The following is a 17,631-nucleotide window of genomic DNA, read 5'->3' as shown; positions in this document are numbered from 1 at the left end:
AGAGTTGGAACAGGTTGCCTGGCGCACCTTCAGACGCCACATCACTCGAGTCTTTGGACAAGGGCCGGCATCATGGCTTTTTTCCCTGCAAATCTGGAGGCCTCTCGGCCAGATCTGGACCGGAAGACAACTCTGGTAGACTTTCTGTCTTTCTGTCTTTCCTCCTTTTTCCATCCCCTACGGCGCAAGTACTTGGCCCCACACTTAGTTCAGCCCAGGCAATATATATATATATATATATATATGTGTGTGTGTGTGACGCAGGTGGTGCTGTGGTCTAAAAAACCACTGAGCCTCTGGGGCTAGCCAATCGATCAGCAGTTCAAATCCCCGCGATGGATGAGCTCCCGTTGCTCTGTCCCAGCTCCTGCCAACCTAGCAGTTCGAAAGCACGTCAAAGTGCAAGTAGATAAATAGGAACCGCTCCATGTGGGAAGGTAAACGACGTTTCCGTGCGCCGCTCTGGTTTCCATCACAGTGTTCTGTTGCACCAGAAGTGGTTTAGTTCTGCTGGCCACATGACCCAGATACCTGTCTGTGGACAAACGCCGTCTCCCTTGGCCTGAAAGCGAGGTGAGCACCCCATAGTCACCTTTGACTGGACTTAACCGTCCAGGGGTCCTTTCCCTTTTTACCTATGTGTTGTTGTTGTTGTTGAGTCGTTTAGTCGTGTCCGACTCTTCGTGACCCCATGGACCAGAGCACACAAGGCACTCCTGTCTTCCACTGCCTCCCGCAGTTTGGTCAAACTCATGTTCGTAGCTTCGAGAACACTGTCCAACCATCTCGTCCTCTGTCGTCCCCTTCTCCTTGTGCCCTCCATCTTTCCCAACATCAGGGTCTTTTCCAAGGATTCTTCTCTTCTCATGAGGTGGCCAAAGTATTGGAGCCTCAGCTTCAGGATCTGTCCTTCCAGTGAGCACTCAGGGTTGATTTCCTTCAGAATGGATAGGTTTGATCTTCTTGCAGTCCATGGGACTCTCAAGAGTCTCCTCCAGCACCATAATTCAAATTACCTATGTGTGCGTGTGTGTTTTCACATCCATGTATATACAGTAAGCCTACAACTCGGGCATGTTTCATGGAATCATAGAATCATAGAGTTGGAAGGGACCCTGGAGGCCATCTAGCTCAACCCCCACAATGCATGGATAGGCAGCCACCCCTTACGGGGGTCGAACCCGCAACCTTGGCATTATCAGCACCGTGCTCAAGCCAACTGAGCTATCAGGGGTCATTTAACTTGTGTGTGTTTAGCTTGATGAGGTTGGAAAAATAATTATAAAACATTTAAAGTGGGCAGGCATCCAGGGAAAAGCCTTTGCAAGGCTGGGGTCCTTCCCATGCCGCCCTCCCCGAGTGGCTTTGCGAAGCTGGGATCTGATCAGATCCCAGCCTCACAAAGGTGCACGGGCTGGCTTGGGGAGGGTGGCGTGAGCCGCCCCTGCCCCCCACCTCCAATGTACCTGGGGCAATCGCCCCTGCTGCACTTCCCATGTTACGCCACTGGTCCAAGCGGCTGAGCAGATGCCTCTTCTGGGAAAACCGTGAGCAGAATTTGAACACTGTCTCATTTTTTGACAGAATTACAAGCCTGGTAGATGAAGGGAACGCTGTGGATGTAGCCTATCTTGATTTCAGCAAGGCCTTTGACAAGGTGCCCCATGATATTCTTGTAAAGGAGCTGGTAAAATGCGGGCTAGACAATGCTACCATTCAGTGGATTTGTAACTGGCTGACTGACCGAACCCAAAGGGTGCTCATCAATGGCTCCTCCTCATCCTGGAGAGTAGTGACTAGTGGGGTGGCCCAGGGTTCTGTCTTGGGCCCAATCTTATTCAACATATTTATCAATGACTTGGATGATGGGCTTGAGGGCATCCTGAGCAAGTTTGCAGATGACACCAAATTGGGAGGGGTGGCTAATACCCCAGAAGACAGGATCACACTTCAAAATGACCTAACAAATTAGACAATTGGGCCAAAGCAAACAAGATGAATTTTAACAAGGAGAAATGTAAAGTACTACACTTGGGGGAAAAAAATGAAAGGCACAAATACAGGATGGGAGACACCTGGCTTGAGAGCAGTACATGTGAAAAGGACCTAGGAGTCTTGGTAGACCACAGACTTGACATGAGTCAGCAGTGTGATGCAGCAGCTAAAAAAGCCAATGCAATTCTGGGCTGCATCAATAGGAGTATAGCATCTAGATCTAGGGAAGTAATAGTACCACTGTATTCTGCTCTGGTCAGACCTCACCTGGAGTACTGTGTCCAGTTCTGGGCACCACAGTTCAAGAAGGATACTGACAAGCTGGAACGTGTCCAGAAGAGGGCAACCAAAATTGTCAAAGGCCTGGAAACGATGCCTTATGAGGAACGGCTTAGGGAGCTGGGCATGTTTAGCCTCGAGAAGAGAAGGTTAAGGGATGATATGATAGCCATGTTCAAATGTATAAAAGGATGTCATATAGAGGAGGGGAAAAGGTTGTTTTCGGCTGCTCCAGAGAAGCGGACACGGAGCAATGGATTCAAACTACAGTACAAGAAAGAAGATTCCACCTCAACATTAGGAAGAACTTCCTGACAGTAAGAGCTGTTCGGCAGTGGAATTTGCTACCAAGGAGTGTGGTGGAGTCTCCTCCTTTGGAGGTCTTTAAGCAGAGGCTTGACAGGCATATGTCAAGAATGCTTTGATGGTGTTTCCTGCTTGGCAGGGGGTTGGACTGGATGGCCCTTGTGGTCTCTTCCAACTCTACGTTTCTATGATTCTATGAGATTACTCTTGCAGTTTCCAGCAAGTGGTATGCAACAGCATGGCTGCTTCTGGGGGTGGAGGCAGAGCCCAGCCGTCCTGGCTGGTGGCCATCAACAGCCCTCTGCTCCTCCACGAATTTGCCCAACCTTCTGGGCCCTTCGTCTCCTCCTTGCCTTGCAGAGCATTTGGAGCGCTTTGTTTTTATAACTCCAGAATGAAATCACAGGGAGATAATGGCCCTCCCTTTGGTCTCCCGTCCTGCCCTCCCCATCTATGGAACCTTGGGGCCTCAGTTATCCCTGCGAGGTTGCCAGGGAGACGAACTGCCACCTGGACCCTGCTCTGGAAGCGAAGATGCCCCGTGCCAATGAACCCTTACAGGAGCTATGAGGACTTCTCCCGCATTCCCTCGGCCTCCCGGCGGCGGCGTTCCCTGCGGCACTGTAGCTCCCAGCCCTGCTTCGTCTCCTGCACCTTCTACACGCCCATCTGCTTGCCCTTTCCGCAAGATGAAATGAAATTCAGCCTCAAGGCGAGTTTAAGGGGCAGGGGAGGCCGGGAGGGGGCACCTGGAGCGCTGCTTTCATAAACCGCCACTGGAATTGTCTGGAGAACTCGGTTTTAATCTCTCTCGTGGTTCTGCATGATTTTCTGGATATGCATTTTTTAGCAGGTGGAATCTGCCCGGGGGGGGGGCATCTTGAGGGCTGAAAGGCAGGCTGTACATTATATTTATTTTGCTTTTATTTAATAAATGCATAAGACAGTGCGGAGGTGGGGGGGTAGAGAAAATGTGCCTTCCTTCACACCGGTCTCTCCTTCGGTGCAGACAGCATTCTTCAAGTAACAAGTCTCCAACAAATGAAAAAGGAAGGCAGATCATAGAATTGTAGAGTTGGAAGGGACCCCGAGGATCATCCAGTCCAACCCCCCTGCAATGCAGGAATCTCAGCTTGAGCATCTGTGACAGATGACCGTCCAACTTCGGCTTAAAAACCTCTCGAAGGAAGGAGAGTCTGCATCCTTCATCTTCTCTAAACACACACACAGATCTTCCAACCATTCCTTGTAGAACTTGTTCACCACCAGACTCCCCCTGGACTCCAGAGAGCCAGTGTGGTGTAGTGGTTAAGAGTGGCAGACTCGTAATCTTGGGAACTGGGTTCGTGTCTCCGCTCCTCCACATGCAGCTGCTGGGTGACCTTGGGCTAGTCACACTTCTCTGAAGTCTCTCAGCCCCACCTACCTCACAGGGTGTCTGTTGTGGGGGAGGAGGGGAAAGGAGATTGTTAGCCGCTTTGAGACTCCTTCGGGTAGCGATAAAGCGGGATATCAAATCCAAACTCTTCTTCTTCTCTTCTTCCTTTGGACACATTTTCTGAAAGCATGGGTGCTATCCTATGGCAGCGAGACTTTGATGGACCCCATACTGAACAGATGTTCTAGGTGCAAGTGAAGTTTCTCAGATACTTAGGGACAGTTATTGTGGACATTGTGAAAGATAACGTGTTGTTCTAGGACAGGCATCCCCAAACTGAGGCCCTCCAGATGTTTTGGCCTACAACTCCCATGATCCCTAGCTAACAGGACCAGTGGTTGGGGAAGATGGGAATTGTAGTCCAAAACATCTGGAGGGCCAAAGTTTGGGGATGCCTGTTCTAGGAGTCCACCAAACACCCTTTTCATGGGGCCGTGAAAATTCCTCATGCGTTGAGTGGCTTGTGTGCTCTTGTTGGTGGTGGTGGTTTTTTTGCTTAGCTTCTCCACACTTATTGCCCAGGTCCAAAAATGAGAGCTTGTACCCCCTTGCAGCCTCTGCTCTTGCACCAATCCTACTGGAACTCAGCACTGGGAGAGCTACCAAAGTTATCTCCATGGAGAACCAACACCTTCCTCCTAAGATGTGAATGCACCATCGCAACAATGAGGTTCCATGTCATAATGTTCGTGGAAACAAACACGGCCGGAAACATCTCTCCGTCTCTCCTCTGGGACACACTAAAAGACTATTTAAGAGGATTTATCATTTGCTACGCAGCATGTTGGAGGAAGAGGAGGAGGAACTCAGGGTAGGAAAACCGGTTGCCCTAGAAACCAAACAAACCCCAGGATCCGTAATAATAACATCTGCTGGAATCGAGGTTCCGGTTAAGAAAAGATACGAGGCTAAAAAATTGCTTTCTGATCAGCTCCAATTTCCCCTTGCCCTCAATTAGAGCAAACATCTTGGGAGTTAAGAGGGAAAGTTTTAGCTTTTTCTCTTAGCGCATGCAATGTAAGTCTCTTTCTGCTGTTAGGGACAAGAAGGCTATTCTTCGCATAACTCAGAAAGCAATCAGTGAGCAACTGGGGTTTTCAGAATAATAATAGTTGTTATTTGGCATTATATAAGGCAAAGCTGACTCCACAGAGGTGATCTCTGCTTTCTTACAACCCGATATATCTTCCCCAAATATGAAGGAGATTGCATATTTCAGTCTTCTGAAAGAGAAGGGGTCAGAAGTGAAAAAGGAACTGGCTGCGTTGGGGAATGATTCAGATTCAGTGAATCATGTCACTGTTGTAAAACAAAGCAGAAGAAATATGGGAAGAAAGCCCTGTTCTGAGTATGAAGCCTTGGTTACGGGATTCTTCAGGCCCAAAGAGGACATCTCATGGACTCCTAGAGTTGGAAGGGATCCTGAGGGTCATCTAGTCCAACCCCCTGCAATGCAGGAATTCATGCAGCTGACAGGGACCAAACCTGCAGCCTTGGCATTGTTAGCACCATGCTATAACCAACTGAGCTACCCAGCTATTCAACAATGAAACCCAGCCAATTTCCCTTGAGGGTGTGAGTTGCAAAGTCCTCACTGCATGTGTTGTGGCTCCACATTTACCATCTCCACGCTGCCTCCTCAGTGGGCTGCATCTCCAACAGACAAGGGCTGGATCAGACCTGTGTGATAATCTGGCTTATCGATGCACCTGGGTGCTAAAGACAAAAGGCGGGGGTTGTCTCAAGACACTGTCACCGGATACTGAATATATATTCAAACATACGTCACCGGGAATTTCTCTTTCAGACTTTTGCTGCCTTCACTTTCCCACTATCCACACCTATGCGCTTAAAGGACATTCAGCATATGCCTAAAGCACATGGCTGCTCCCGAGCGGCAGACTTGTGAAAAAAGAGGAGAGGTGGGTCACCTCGGTGGTGAAACTTGCCATCATTTTCAGAATCATGCCGAGATTAATCCAACCGCCGACATGGTTCAATGGGAACAAATGTCCAAGGTGAGCAGCTCAGTTAGCAGGTTATCACATGAAATCAACCCTGTCCATTGATGATTATTCTTAGTGCTTGTGGTTTTATTAAAACATTTTGAATTGTTTTTAGTGTTCTGTACATTTTGCCTTGCTCGTTGCCCCGAGAGGGTTGCGATTTTTCAGGCAGGCCTGTAGAAGGCATCGGACAAACGGGAATAAATTGTGACGATGGCAACTTACTTTGCAATGTGCAAAGTAATTTCAATGTGGGAGGGGTGGCTAATACCCCAGAGGACAAGATCACACTTCAAAATGACCTTAACTGATTAGACAAGTGGGCCAAAGCAAACAAGATGAATTTTAACAAGGAGAAATGTAAAGTACTACACTTGGGCAAAAAAAAATGAAAGGCACAAATACAGGATGGGTGACACCTGGCTTGAGAGCAGTACATGTGAAAAGGATCTAGGAATCTTGGTAGACCACAAACATGACATGAGTCAACAGTGTGATGCAGCAGCTAAAAAAGCCAATGCAATTCTGGGCTGCATCAATAGGAGTATAGCATCTAGATCTCGGGAAGTTATAGTACCACTGTATTCTGCTCTGGTCAGACCTCACCTGGAGTACTGTGTCCAGTTCTGGGCACCACAGTTCAAGAAGGATACTGACAAGCTGGAACGTGTCCAGAAGAGGGCAACCAAAATGGTCAAAGGCCTGGAAACGATGCCTTATGAGGAACGGCTTAGGGAGCTGGGTATGTTTAGCCTGGAGAAGAGAAGGTGAAGGGGTGATATGATAGCCATGTTCAAATATATGAAAGGATGCCATATAGAGGAGGGTGAAAGGTTGTTTTCTGCTGCTCCAGAGAAGCGGACACGGAGCAATGGATTCAAACTTCAAGAAAGAAGATTCCACCTAAACATTAGGAAGAACTTCCTGACAGTAAGAGCTGTTCGGCAGTGGAATTTGCTGCCAAGGAGTGTGGTGGAGTCTCCTTCTTTGGAGGTCTTTAAGCAGAGGCTTGACAGGCTTATGTCAAGAATGCTTTGATGGTGTTTCCTGCTTGGCAGGGGGTTGGACTGGATGGCCCTTGTGGTCTCTTCCAACTCTAGGATTCTATGATTCTTTTCCATGAGAGAGAGCAGCAGGCCCCACTTAGGGGCCTCACTCTGCATTGCCAACAGAGGCGTGCTTCCTCTTTGCCACCTGTGATGGAGGAAAACATGGGTGGGAAAGCACCTTTTTATCTGGGGGGCTGAACTAGAGATGGCCCTCTTTAATGTCTGCTACCTCTTTTGTTGCTGTTGTCCTTAGAATATGGAGAGGAGGTCCAATATGGAGAATATGGAGAGGAGGTCAAAACTAGAGGTGGACCATCTGAGCAAAGAACACGAGAGCTTTAGTGAGAGTGAAAAGAGCTCAGAGAGGTGAGTGTCTTGGTAAGTGGAGAAGACCCACAGGGCAGATTTCATTTGCCAAGTGCAACCACTCTAGGTCAAGATACTTTGTCTGTGGTTTATGTGGGAATGTTAGGGATGTGGATTAGGATATATTATTAGATAGATCCTATCCAAGCTTGTGTTAGCAAGCTTCCAATATCAGCAGAGTGACATTGCCCTTTTGTGCGCAGCAAAGCGTGAGCGTTAGGTTCGCTAGAACCTCTACAACAATATTATACTTTATACTTCAATATTATACTTCCTGGCAAAGTCCCCTTTGTCCCTCTTAAAAGAAATACACAACACAGTGTTTATAAAATAAGATAGTGCTTACTTACAGTTTCATCCTGAGTTAACAGCATAATCTCAGAAAGGCAGGCTTGCTTAGAAAAGTTATAAATATATACATATGGAGACTACTTAGTAAAGTAAGGCTCCATTTGGTCTCACTCTTGGCTGCAGGCCAAGATGGAGAACAATCCTAACTGGAGATGTGTTCCCATTGAAGGATAGAAGGCTAAGAGAGAGAGTGGCTGCTGGCTAGAGGCTTTGTCCCAGCTAGTCCATCTCATTTGCATGTCTTTAGGAACAGGAACTTAATCAGGTGTTCCTCCAGGTAAGTTCCTGTTAGTGGACACTCTAGGAACTGTTGTGACTTGTCTGCCCCAGTGTTCCATCCCACAGTTTATGTGTCTTTGACAGGCACAGCCTACCTACCATTTTTTTTCTATGCTCAAAAGTTTAGAGCTAGAAACTCCTCAGTTCTTGCCAGGTACGCTGGCAGGCAAGGGAGTTTCCTCGTCCCCTCTGGTAGCTTCCAGTAAAAAGTAATGAGTAGGGTGATGACTTTTTCATTTGAACTTTTGCCTATTAATGACTAAAATGAGGTATATTCCATTGAAATATTTAAAAAGGTTATGCATAAACCGTGTTTTTTTTGTATGCCATTTTACCATTTCATAGAATTGTATTAACAATTCTATATATATTTCATATCAAATTTGGCCACAACACCACATTCCACAACGGGGAGTGTCCTTAGCAACATAGGGTATACAAATGCCACACCTGCGCGAGGTAAAAGCCCCTTTTTGGGACCTCAAAACTCAGCCAGCAGACCCTGCCGGGCATGCTGGGAAATGATCCTACAGGAGAGGTAGCAAAACATCACCCTCTAGTGGCATCTATACTGTTACTGCAGCTAAAAAAAGCTTCCTTATGACCCTATATAATGTTGTATATATGTGACTCTAAAGCTTGGCTTCAATTTTATATCTGCTTACAGTGACATCAAAAATGGTCAAAAAACTGATAAATTAATTTTTTAAAATCATTTTGTGCGTGAGGTTTTTTTTTTAAATCAAATCTCTTTGAAAGTAAGATTTTATCTAATCTTTCATGAAAGCTCATCAAATTATGATACAGGGAAATGGGGTTGTAAAAAAGTCATCACCCTTAGTAATGAGCCTTTGGCAGGTTTATAGTCCTTTTTTATGTACAACAACATACTTAGAGCAGCATCAGGCCGCCCTCCCCACAGATCGCAGTCGCTCACTCTGAGTCCCCTCCCCTTCCTCAGCAAGAAGCGGGCCACCCGCCACCTGTCCCTCCTCTGGGCTTCCGTTGTTCCTGGACCATTTCAGTCCTCCTAGGGGAGGGAGGGACGGCCCTGCCACTCTGGGTTGAAAAATCTCTGTAAGGCTCCCTCCCCCTCCTGGTTGCCTAGCTCCTATCTCAAACTCTCCAGCTCTTCCCCCCCAACTGAGCAGGCTCTGGATCTGCTGGTCTCTCTGCTTCTGTCGGAGACTGCTCTGACTGCGCCTACATTCCTTCATCTTCGGAGTCAGACCAGTCTCTGGCATCTGATTCAGACCAGCCCCTGACAGTTCTGCAGCATTTTCGACCAATTTCAGCAAAAACTTACCTCCTTGCCATACTTCTGGGTTTCCCCGGACATTCTTGCCGATCGCCTATTTTCAAGCCCCGAAACCCGGATGTGTCCAGGAAAACAACAACAACAACAACAACAACAACACCTTTATTGTCATTGTTTAGGTCCCCTACATTTATTTCTTGTTTTTTCCAATTTTATCAATTTTCATTAAAGTTGTTGGCTTGGGTCATAGAAGGAGGCTGAAGTAAATCAAGAGGTTGCCTTATCTCCCAGTGATGAGAATGTATCTTCTCTGTGAATCTCTGCATGCTGATTCTGTTTGCTGTGGGAAAGTTCAGGAAAATAATCCCACCACTCCATTTGATTTGAAGGACTCGGTTGTGTCTCTCTCTATACCCAAATGTCGGTGTTCTAGTAACCTCTCCTTTTTATGCGATGCATTCTTTTACATTACGAGCTCCTTTCAAGGCCAGCCTTTAAATTTAAAATTGCACAGCACTTCCTGTGCAGCAATGGGCCAGGTATTGCTTCCGAGGGAAAAGATCGCAGCCATGGGAGCTTCGGAAGGGGTGGAGGGGGGGGGGAAGCAGGGTTTGTGATTATCCCATGGTCTTTTTTAAAAGCTGAAATGTTCTTTTGCAGGGTGAGGGCGATGAAAATGGAAAGCATGGTAAGCAGCAATTTCACTTATGGTAACAGCTTTGCTAACAACTTTAGGGTACTATCCTGCAGTCTCACCCACCTCACCTCCCTCTGGCTCAGCTAGACCAATATTTTTATTTCGTATTTGCCTTTTTTATGAATTGCACTTTTTATGTGTAGTTGGGGGTTCCCCATCCCCACCCCATAATATTGTTGTTGTTGTTTAGTCGTTTAGTTGTGTCCGACTCTTCGTGACCCCATGGACCAGAGCACGCCAGGCACTCCTGTCTTCCACTGCCTCCCGCAGTTTGGTCAAACTCATGTTCGTAGCTTCGAGAACACTGTCCAACCATCTCATCCTCTGTCGTCCCCTTCTCCTAGTGCCCTCAATCTTTCCCAACATCAGGGTCTTTTCCAGGGAGTCTTCTCTTCTCATGAGGTGGCCAAAGTCTTGGAGCCTCAGCTTCAGGATCTGTCCTTCCAGTGAGCACTCAGGGCTGATTTCCTTCAGAATGGATAGGTTTGATCTTCTTGCAGTCCATGGGACTCTCAAGAGTCTCCTCCAGCACCATAATTCGCTTCACAATCTGTCCTTATTTATTTAATAAGTTATTTAATTGATTGATTGATTGATTTAATTGATTGATTGATTGATTGATTGATTGCATCTATATCCCAGCTGCACATATTTCTCTCCCCTCCTCATTTAACCCCACAACAACCCTGAGAGGTAGGCTAGGCTGAAAGGCAGTTGGTTCCCCAAAGTCACCCGTTGAGTTTCATAGGTGAGTGGGGATTTGAACCCTGGTCTCCCAGGTCCTAGTCCAGCATTCTAACCACTAGGCCACCCTGGCTCTCTTTAAAAGAACCTTTCATAAAGGAGACTTTTTATATAGCAAACAACTGCCAAGTTCAGATACATTTATTATTGCTAGTCGTAAGGATGATATACTGTGTCCAGCAACAGCTCCTCGTGGTCTCAGGCCTTTTCCACCTGTGCTGCCCAGTAGATCCCATTAACTGGAAGTGTCCAGGGCCAGGACTGAGCTCGAGACCTCCTAGAATCATAGAATTGTCGAGTTGTCGAGTCCAGCCACCTGCAATGCAGGAATCGTGACTACTTCTTAAATAGGCAATCATGCAAGGTGTGACTGGAAAGTTCGGGGAATGGTCACAGAAATCAGACAGTGAGAAATATTTGAACATACAATTGGCATCGGAAACCCACGAAATGCTCAGAGATGAAGCTGTCACTCAAAAGACAGCATTTCTGTGAAGGGCGGCAAACCATCGAAGATGACCCTCAGTCTGGCAGACTGTCGAGGTGCAGAACGGCGGCAAATGTCGACAGAGCTCGTGAGCTATTGATGTGGGATCGGCGTTTGTCCTTCCGAACAATGGCGGAAGAATTGCATTCTCCGTGTGAAATTGTTACTGAGGTTACTGAGTTGTCCCACCCTCCATATTCTCCCGATCTGGCCCCAATGGATTTCTTTCTCTTTCTAAGACTGAAATCGGCACTGAAAGAGCACAAGTTTCCCAACATTTCACACGTCCAAGCTGCTGTGCCGAGGGAGCTGAAAGCAGTACAAAAAGAGGACTTCTCCAGAAGTTCCCAACAGTTCTACGAACATTGTCAACAGTGCATCGTATCAGTGGGGGGCTGCTGCTTTGAAGGCCTGTAAGGCATGTATGTTCGAATATTTCTCACTGTCCGATTCCTGTGACCATTCACCAAACTTTCCGGTCACACCTTGTAGAATCGTAGTGTTGGAAGAGACGCAATGCTATGCTCTGGGCTCCACCCCCTCCCTGCGGAAAGCAGAGCCTGAAGGCTTTGCACATGCGCAGCAACCCTGAGCATCCCAAATGATGAATGTGGGAAGACAAAAGCCTTGGGTGACCCTCTTCGTCTCCTCTCTGTTATCTTTCAGCTGAAGAAGGTGCTAGCTGAAAACCAGCAGTTGAAAAGTGCTGTAAGTCCGCTATTGTGTGTGTGTTTTGCAAGGGAGGTTTTCCCTTGGGGCTCACAAAGCTTCTGAGCCTTCTCACCTATTAACAACAACAACAACAACAACAGCAACAGCAACAACAACAACAACAACAACAACAACAACAACAACTTATTTATATCCCGCCCATCTGCCTGGGTTTCCCAAGCCACTCTGGGCGGCTCCCAACAGAATATTAAAAACACGATAAAACATAAAACACTAAACAGGGCTGCCTTCAGATGTCTTCTAAAAGTCAGGTAGCTGTTTAGTTCCTTGACATCTGATGGGAGGGCATTCCACAGGGAGGGCACCACCACCTAGAAGGCCCTCTGCCTGGTTCCCTGTATCTTGGCTTCTCGCAATGAGGGAACCGCCAGAAGGCCCTCAGCGCTGGACCTCAGTGTCCAGGCAGAACAACGGGGGTGGAGACGCTCCTTCAGGTATACTGGACCGAGGCCATTTAGGGCTTTAAAGGTCAGCACCAACACTGAATTGTACTGGGAAACGTACTGGGAGCCAATTGACTTAATGGATTTACTAGATTCACTGTCCAGAGACACCCCAGTCACAATATGGGCTCCACGTAGTCCTTGGAAAGTACATAGAGCTGGAAGGGGAAGCCGTAGAAGCAGACCACAAAGATGTCAGTGTCCCGGCTCCATAGAAAGCGCCCCCTCTCAAAGGATAGATAAACGAAGGTGGGGATACCGTTGGCCAGAAATGCCTTTCTTCTGGAGAAAAGACTCTTGCCTTTCCGCTGCCACTTCGCAGCACTCACAGAATTGGATTAAATAAGTGTCTCATCCAAAATTGGAGGCAGCAGCGCTTCCGAATGCTGGTTGCTGGAAGCCACAGGAGGGGAGAAGGCTCTTGAGCTCGAATCCTGCTTGGAGGTTTCCCGTAATGGGCATCACTTTGAATTGTACTGGGAGCCAATGTAGGTCTCTCAGGACCGGTGTTATGTGGTCTCGACAGCCACTCTCAGTCACCAGTCTGGCTGCCACATTCTGGATTAGTTGCAGTTTCCAGGTCACCTTCAAAGGTAGCCCCACGTAGAGCACATTGCAGTAGTCCAAGCGGGAGATAACCAGAGCATGCACCACTCTGGGATCCCTAAGAGTCATCTAGACCAACATTCTGCAGTGCAGGGATCACAAGTAGAGAATCCCTGGCAGATGGATAGCCAACCTCTGCTTAAAAACTCCAAGGAAGGAGAGTCCACCAGGAGCGCCCCTGCGTGGGACTTAATGGAATGGATTTTCTTTTGCAGGTTCACTTCTTGAAGCAGCAGAACAAAGGTAGGATCTCTCTCTCTCTCATATTTCCATAAGTTCCGACACATCTTTTTCTAGAAAAGCAGCACCAATAATAAGAATAACAATAGCAATTCTTCTGTGCATATTGAATGATGAGGGGGAAGGAAGCTGCGAGTTTTGACCGATGGACCTGTTTTCTATTCCAGAAAAAGATAGCGAACCAGAAGACTGCAAGAGGTCAGTGCAATCGGATGTCCGGCGGGAGATCGCCAGGTCCTTGTGGAATAATGGACGATATTTATAGAGAATCGCAGAGCTGTGGCGTTCGAAGGAACAGCCCTGGGGTCACCTTGCCCAACTCCCTGCAGTGCAGGAATGCCTGCGAAAGGATCCCATCCAAATTCTGCCTTGAAAGCACCAAGGAACGAGAGACCGAAACCTTCTGAAAGGGTCTTTCCCACTGTTGAATGGCTTAGCCCCAGAAAGATCTCTCTAAGCTTTAGTCAGAATCTCCTTTCCTGCCATTTGGATCTGTTGCTTTGGGTCCCACTTTCTGGAGTAGCAGAAAACCACTCTTGCTCCATCTTCCGTTTGACAGCCCTTCAGATATTTGAAGGTGGCTCTCATATCCCCTCTCAGCCTCCTCTTTTCCAGACTCAACATACCCAGTTCACTCAACCGTTCCCCATAAATCTTCATCACCCCCTGCTCATTTTCTAGCTTATCGATATCCTTTTTAAAGTGGGCTGCCCAGAACCGGACACAAGACCTAACTTGTCAATCTTCTTTCTCCACTCTTTTTTCCAGGGCTAAAGAAAAACTTATGACGGAAATTGGGTCTCTCTTGACCGAAATTGCCTTCCTGAAGGAAGTTCGGGAGCAGCTGGTGAGTGTCTTGGATCAGGGTATTTCCCCGCCCCCCCCCCAATTGTGGCTTAAGTCTCCAGATCCCACTATGAGTAGCTGAAGATCAAACTCCCTTGAACCAAATGTGCTGGTGGGAACAGGATCACTTCCAATTTAACTGAGGCAAAGTGTGCCTAAAACTGCATATAGTCATGAAAATAAGATCCAAGCGCCCGGAATATGAGGGAAAATAGCATTGCAAAAATGTGTATTTTAGGTGAAATAAGGATGAAGATTACAGTGGTACCTCGGTTTACAAACACAATAGGTTCCAGAAGTCCGTACTTAACCTGAAGCGTACTTAACCTGAAGCGAACTTTCCCATTGAAAGTAATGGAAAGTGGATTAATCCGTTCCAGACGGGTCCGCGGAGTACTCAACCTGAAGCGTACTTAACCCAAGGTATGAGTGTAATTGGTTCCAGAAGTCTGTATTTAACCTGAAGCATTCATAAACTGAAGCGAACTTTCCCATTGAAAGTAACGGAACGTGGATTAATCCGTTCCAGACAGGTCCGCGGAGTACTTAAACTGAAAATACTCAAACTGAGGCGTACTTAAACCGAGGTATGACTGTATTAGGGACGCAGGTGGCACTGTAGGTTAAACCACAGAGCCTAGGGCTTGCCGCTCAGAAGGTTGGCAGTTCAAATCCCTGTGACAGAGTGAGCTCTCATTGCTCGGTCCCTGCTGCCAACCTAGCAGTTTAGATAAATAGGTACCGCTCTGGCGGGAAGGTAAACGGTGTTTCCGTGTGCTGCTCTGGTTCGCCAGAAGCGGCTTAGTCATGCTGGCCACATGACCCGGAAGCTGTCTGCGGACAAACGCCGGCTCCCTCGGCCTATAGAGGGAGATGAGCGCCGCAACCCCAGAGTCCACGACTGGACCTAATGGTCAGGGGTACCTTTACCTTTTAAGGATGAAGATACTGATGAATTTTAATGAGGACTTTTTTAAAAAAAAAATTGCAGGCTGACATGGAAATGTAGATAGCATAATAAGAAAAATCACATAAAAATCATAGTAACGGTCCTTCCCACATTGAAAAAGTCATAGACTATTTAAAGGCCTGGAAGAAGAAGGATTATTATTATTATTATTATTTATTTATAGCCCGCCCATCTGGCTTGGTTTCCCTAGCCACTGGGCGGCTTCCAACAAAATATTAAAATACGATGGTCTGTTAAACATTAAAATCTTCCCTAAACAGGGCTGCCTTCAGATGTCTTCTAAAAGTCAGATACAGCGGTGCCTCGCTAGACGAATGCCCTGTTAGACAAATTTTTCGCTATACGAATAGGTTTCGCGATCGGAGGTTGCCTCGCAAGACGACGAGGTTTTCTATGGCCGCCGCTTCGTCTTGCGAAGCGTGGCCATAAAAACCTCCGATCACAAAACCTACTTGCAAAAGGCATTCGTCTAGTGAAAGGGGAACCAGCTGTAGCAAGGGAAGAAGGCAAAGGAAGATGAGCTGTCGGCGCCTCTCAGCTGATCTTCCTTTGCCTTCTTCTCGCGCTGCAGCTGGTTCCCCTTTCTGTTCCGCTGGTCTCCGCCGGTTGCCGCGAGCAGTGAGGGGCAACCGGCAGAGACCAGCGGAACACAAAGGGGAACTAGCATGGGAAGAAGCGGGGGAAGCGGAGGAACGATCCGTTCCCCCCGCTTCTCCCCCCCCCGGTCGCCTGGCACACAGCTCTCTTGGCTGGGGAAGGCAGGCAGGCAAGAGAGCAAGCGCCTGCCTGCCTGCCTTCCCCGTTGCCAGTCCCCCGGAGCCCATAGGAATGCGTTGATTAAGTTTCAGTGCATTCCTATGGGAAACCGGGACTCGCTAGACGAAGTTTTCGTAGGACGAATTGAGTCCTGGAATGAATTAAATTCGTCTAGCGAGGCACCACTGTAGTTGCTTATTTCCTTGACATCTGGTGGGAGGGCGTTCCACAGGGTGGGTGCCACTACTGAGAAGGCCCTCTGCCTGGTTCCCTGTAACTTGGCTTCTCACAGCAAGGGAACCGCAAGAAGGCCCTCGGCACTGGACCTCAGTGTCCAGGCTGAACGATGGGGGTGGAGACGCTCCTTCAGGTATACTGGACCGAGGCCGTTTAGGGCTTTAAAGGTCAGCACCAACACTTTGAATTGTGCTCGGAAACGTACTGGGAACCAATGTAGATCTTTCAGGACCCGTGTTATATGGTCTTGGCGGCCGCTCCCAGTCACCAGTCAAGCTGCTGCATTCTGGATTAGTTGTAGTTTCCGAGTCACCTTCAAAGGTAGCCCCACGTAGAGCGCATTGCAGTAGTCCAAGCGGGAGATAACTAGAGCATGCACCACTCTGGTGAGACAGTCTGCGGGCAGGTAGGGTCTCAGCCTGGGTACCAGATGGAGCTGATAGACAGCTGCGTCATTCTCGTTTGCAGTCCGCATGCTTCCCGCAGTATAAACATTTTGGTGTGCGTCTCTTTAGAGAAGCGCGTCACGAAATCCGCATTTCAAAAGGGGTGGCGTTCTGGTTGGAGTTAGGGCGCTCGCTCTGCTCTGAGCCGCTTGCTCTCCTGCTTCCCTTCCAGAGATCCAAGGACCCCGAGTCCAGGAAGGAGACGACAAAAGCCCTCACCGAGACCATCCAGGCCAAGCTGGAGGTGGCTCACGCGAAGATCGAGGCGGCCGAGGCCAAGAAGGAGACCCTGGAGGCCAAGCGGAAGGCGGAAGAGGCGGCGGAGGTGGCGGAAGCAGCCCAGGCGAGGGAGGACAACCTCCTCTCCTACGTCTCCAAGATTGCCACCCTGGCGTACCAACAGGCTGCCGAGGCGGAGTATGACTGCACCCAGGCCCGCAAAGCCATGGCGGTGGCAGAGGCCATTCAGGTTGCCACCCTGGCCGACGGCAAAGGCCGACGGAGCCACAAGCACCACCACCACCACCACGGCAAGCACCACCGGAGCCACCACGACCACAGGGGCCACCACAGCCACCACAGCCACCACAGCCACCAAGAGACCCAGAGCGACCTGCCCCACTCGGATCCCGAGACCCTGAGCAGCACCCGATGAGGAGGAGGACGGGAGGAAGGAAGGAAGCAAACGAAGGCAGGAGCGTGGCTGGGCGGGAGGAGAGAGAGAGGGGATTGGCGCCATAGAGCGCCAATAGCAGGAGCCCTGGGCAGAATTAAAATTTATGTTTGAGCTGCTGACTCCTTACTCGTTTCATAGAATTGTGGCGTCGTAGAGTTGGAAGGGACCCACCGGGCTATCTGTTCCTTTCACATTGTTGCTATTTCTAGGGTTGCCAGATTTCAAGAAGGGAAAATCCGGACACAAAAGTCGGCAAAGTTGTTGAGCTTTGGCGCAGTAAGCTAGGGGTAAAGCTTTTAGCTTCTTTGGAGGAAATCCGCCAAATAATGGACACTTCCGACAGGGCTGCCATATGCCCGAGTTTCCCCACATGTTTTAACTGATTTTTAAAATTTTCCGCTGGGACGCCCTTTTCAACGGGCAA

The 17,631-nt window shown here is 48.4% G+C and overlaps 1 protein-coding gene across 1 annotated transcript; it reads left to right on the top strand.

The window, feature by feature from the left end:
• Positions 1–3,127: 3,127 nt before the first annotated feature.
• LOC118082541 (ERC protein 2-like) lies at positions 3,128–17,631 on the top strand. The gene is made up of 8 exons (XM_060273203.1): positions 3,128–3,292; positions 7,354–7,439; positions 9,988–10,015; positions 11,922–11,963; positions 13,252–13,279; positions 13,444–13,474; positions 14,045–14,123; positions 16,704–17,631. Exons 1-8 carry the CDS (start codon positions 3,128–3,130, stop codon positions 17,184–17,186), a joined length of 942 nt encoding a protein of 313 aa, XP_060129186.1. The 3' UTR covers positions 17,187–17,631.

Source organism: Zootoca vivipara, chromosome 3 (genome assembly GCF_963506605.1).
Source record: "Zootoca vivipara chromosome 3, rZooViv1.1, whole genome shotgun sequence".
Taxonomy (NCBI): domain Eukaryota; kingdom Metazoa; phylum Chordata; class Lepidosauria; order Squamata; family Lacertidae; genus Zootoca; species Zootoca vivipara.
This window is presented reverse-complemented; position numbering and strand designations above follow the sequence as displayed.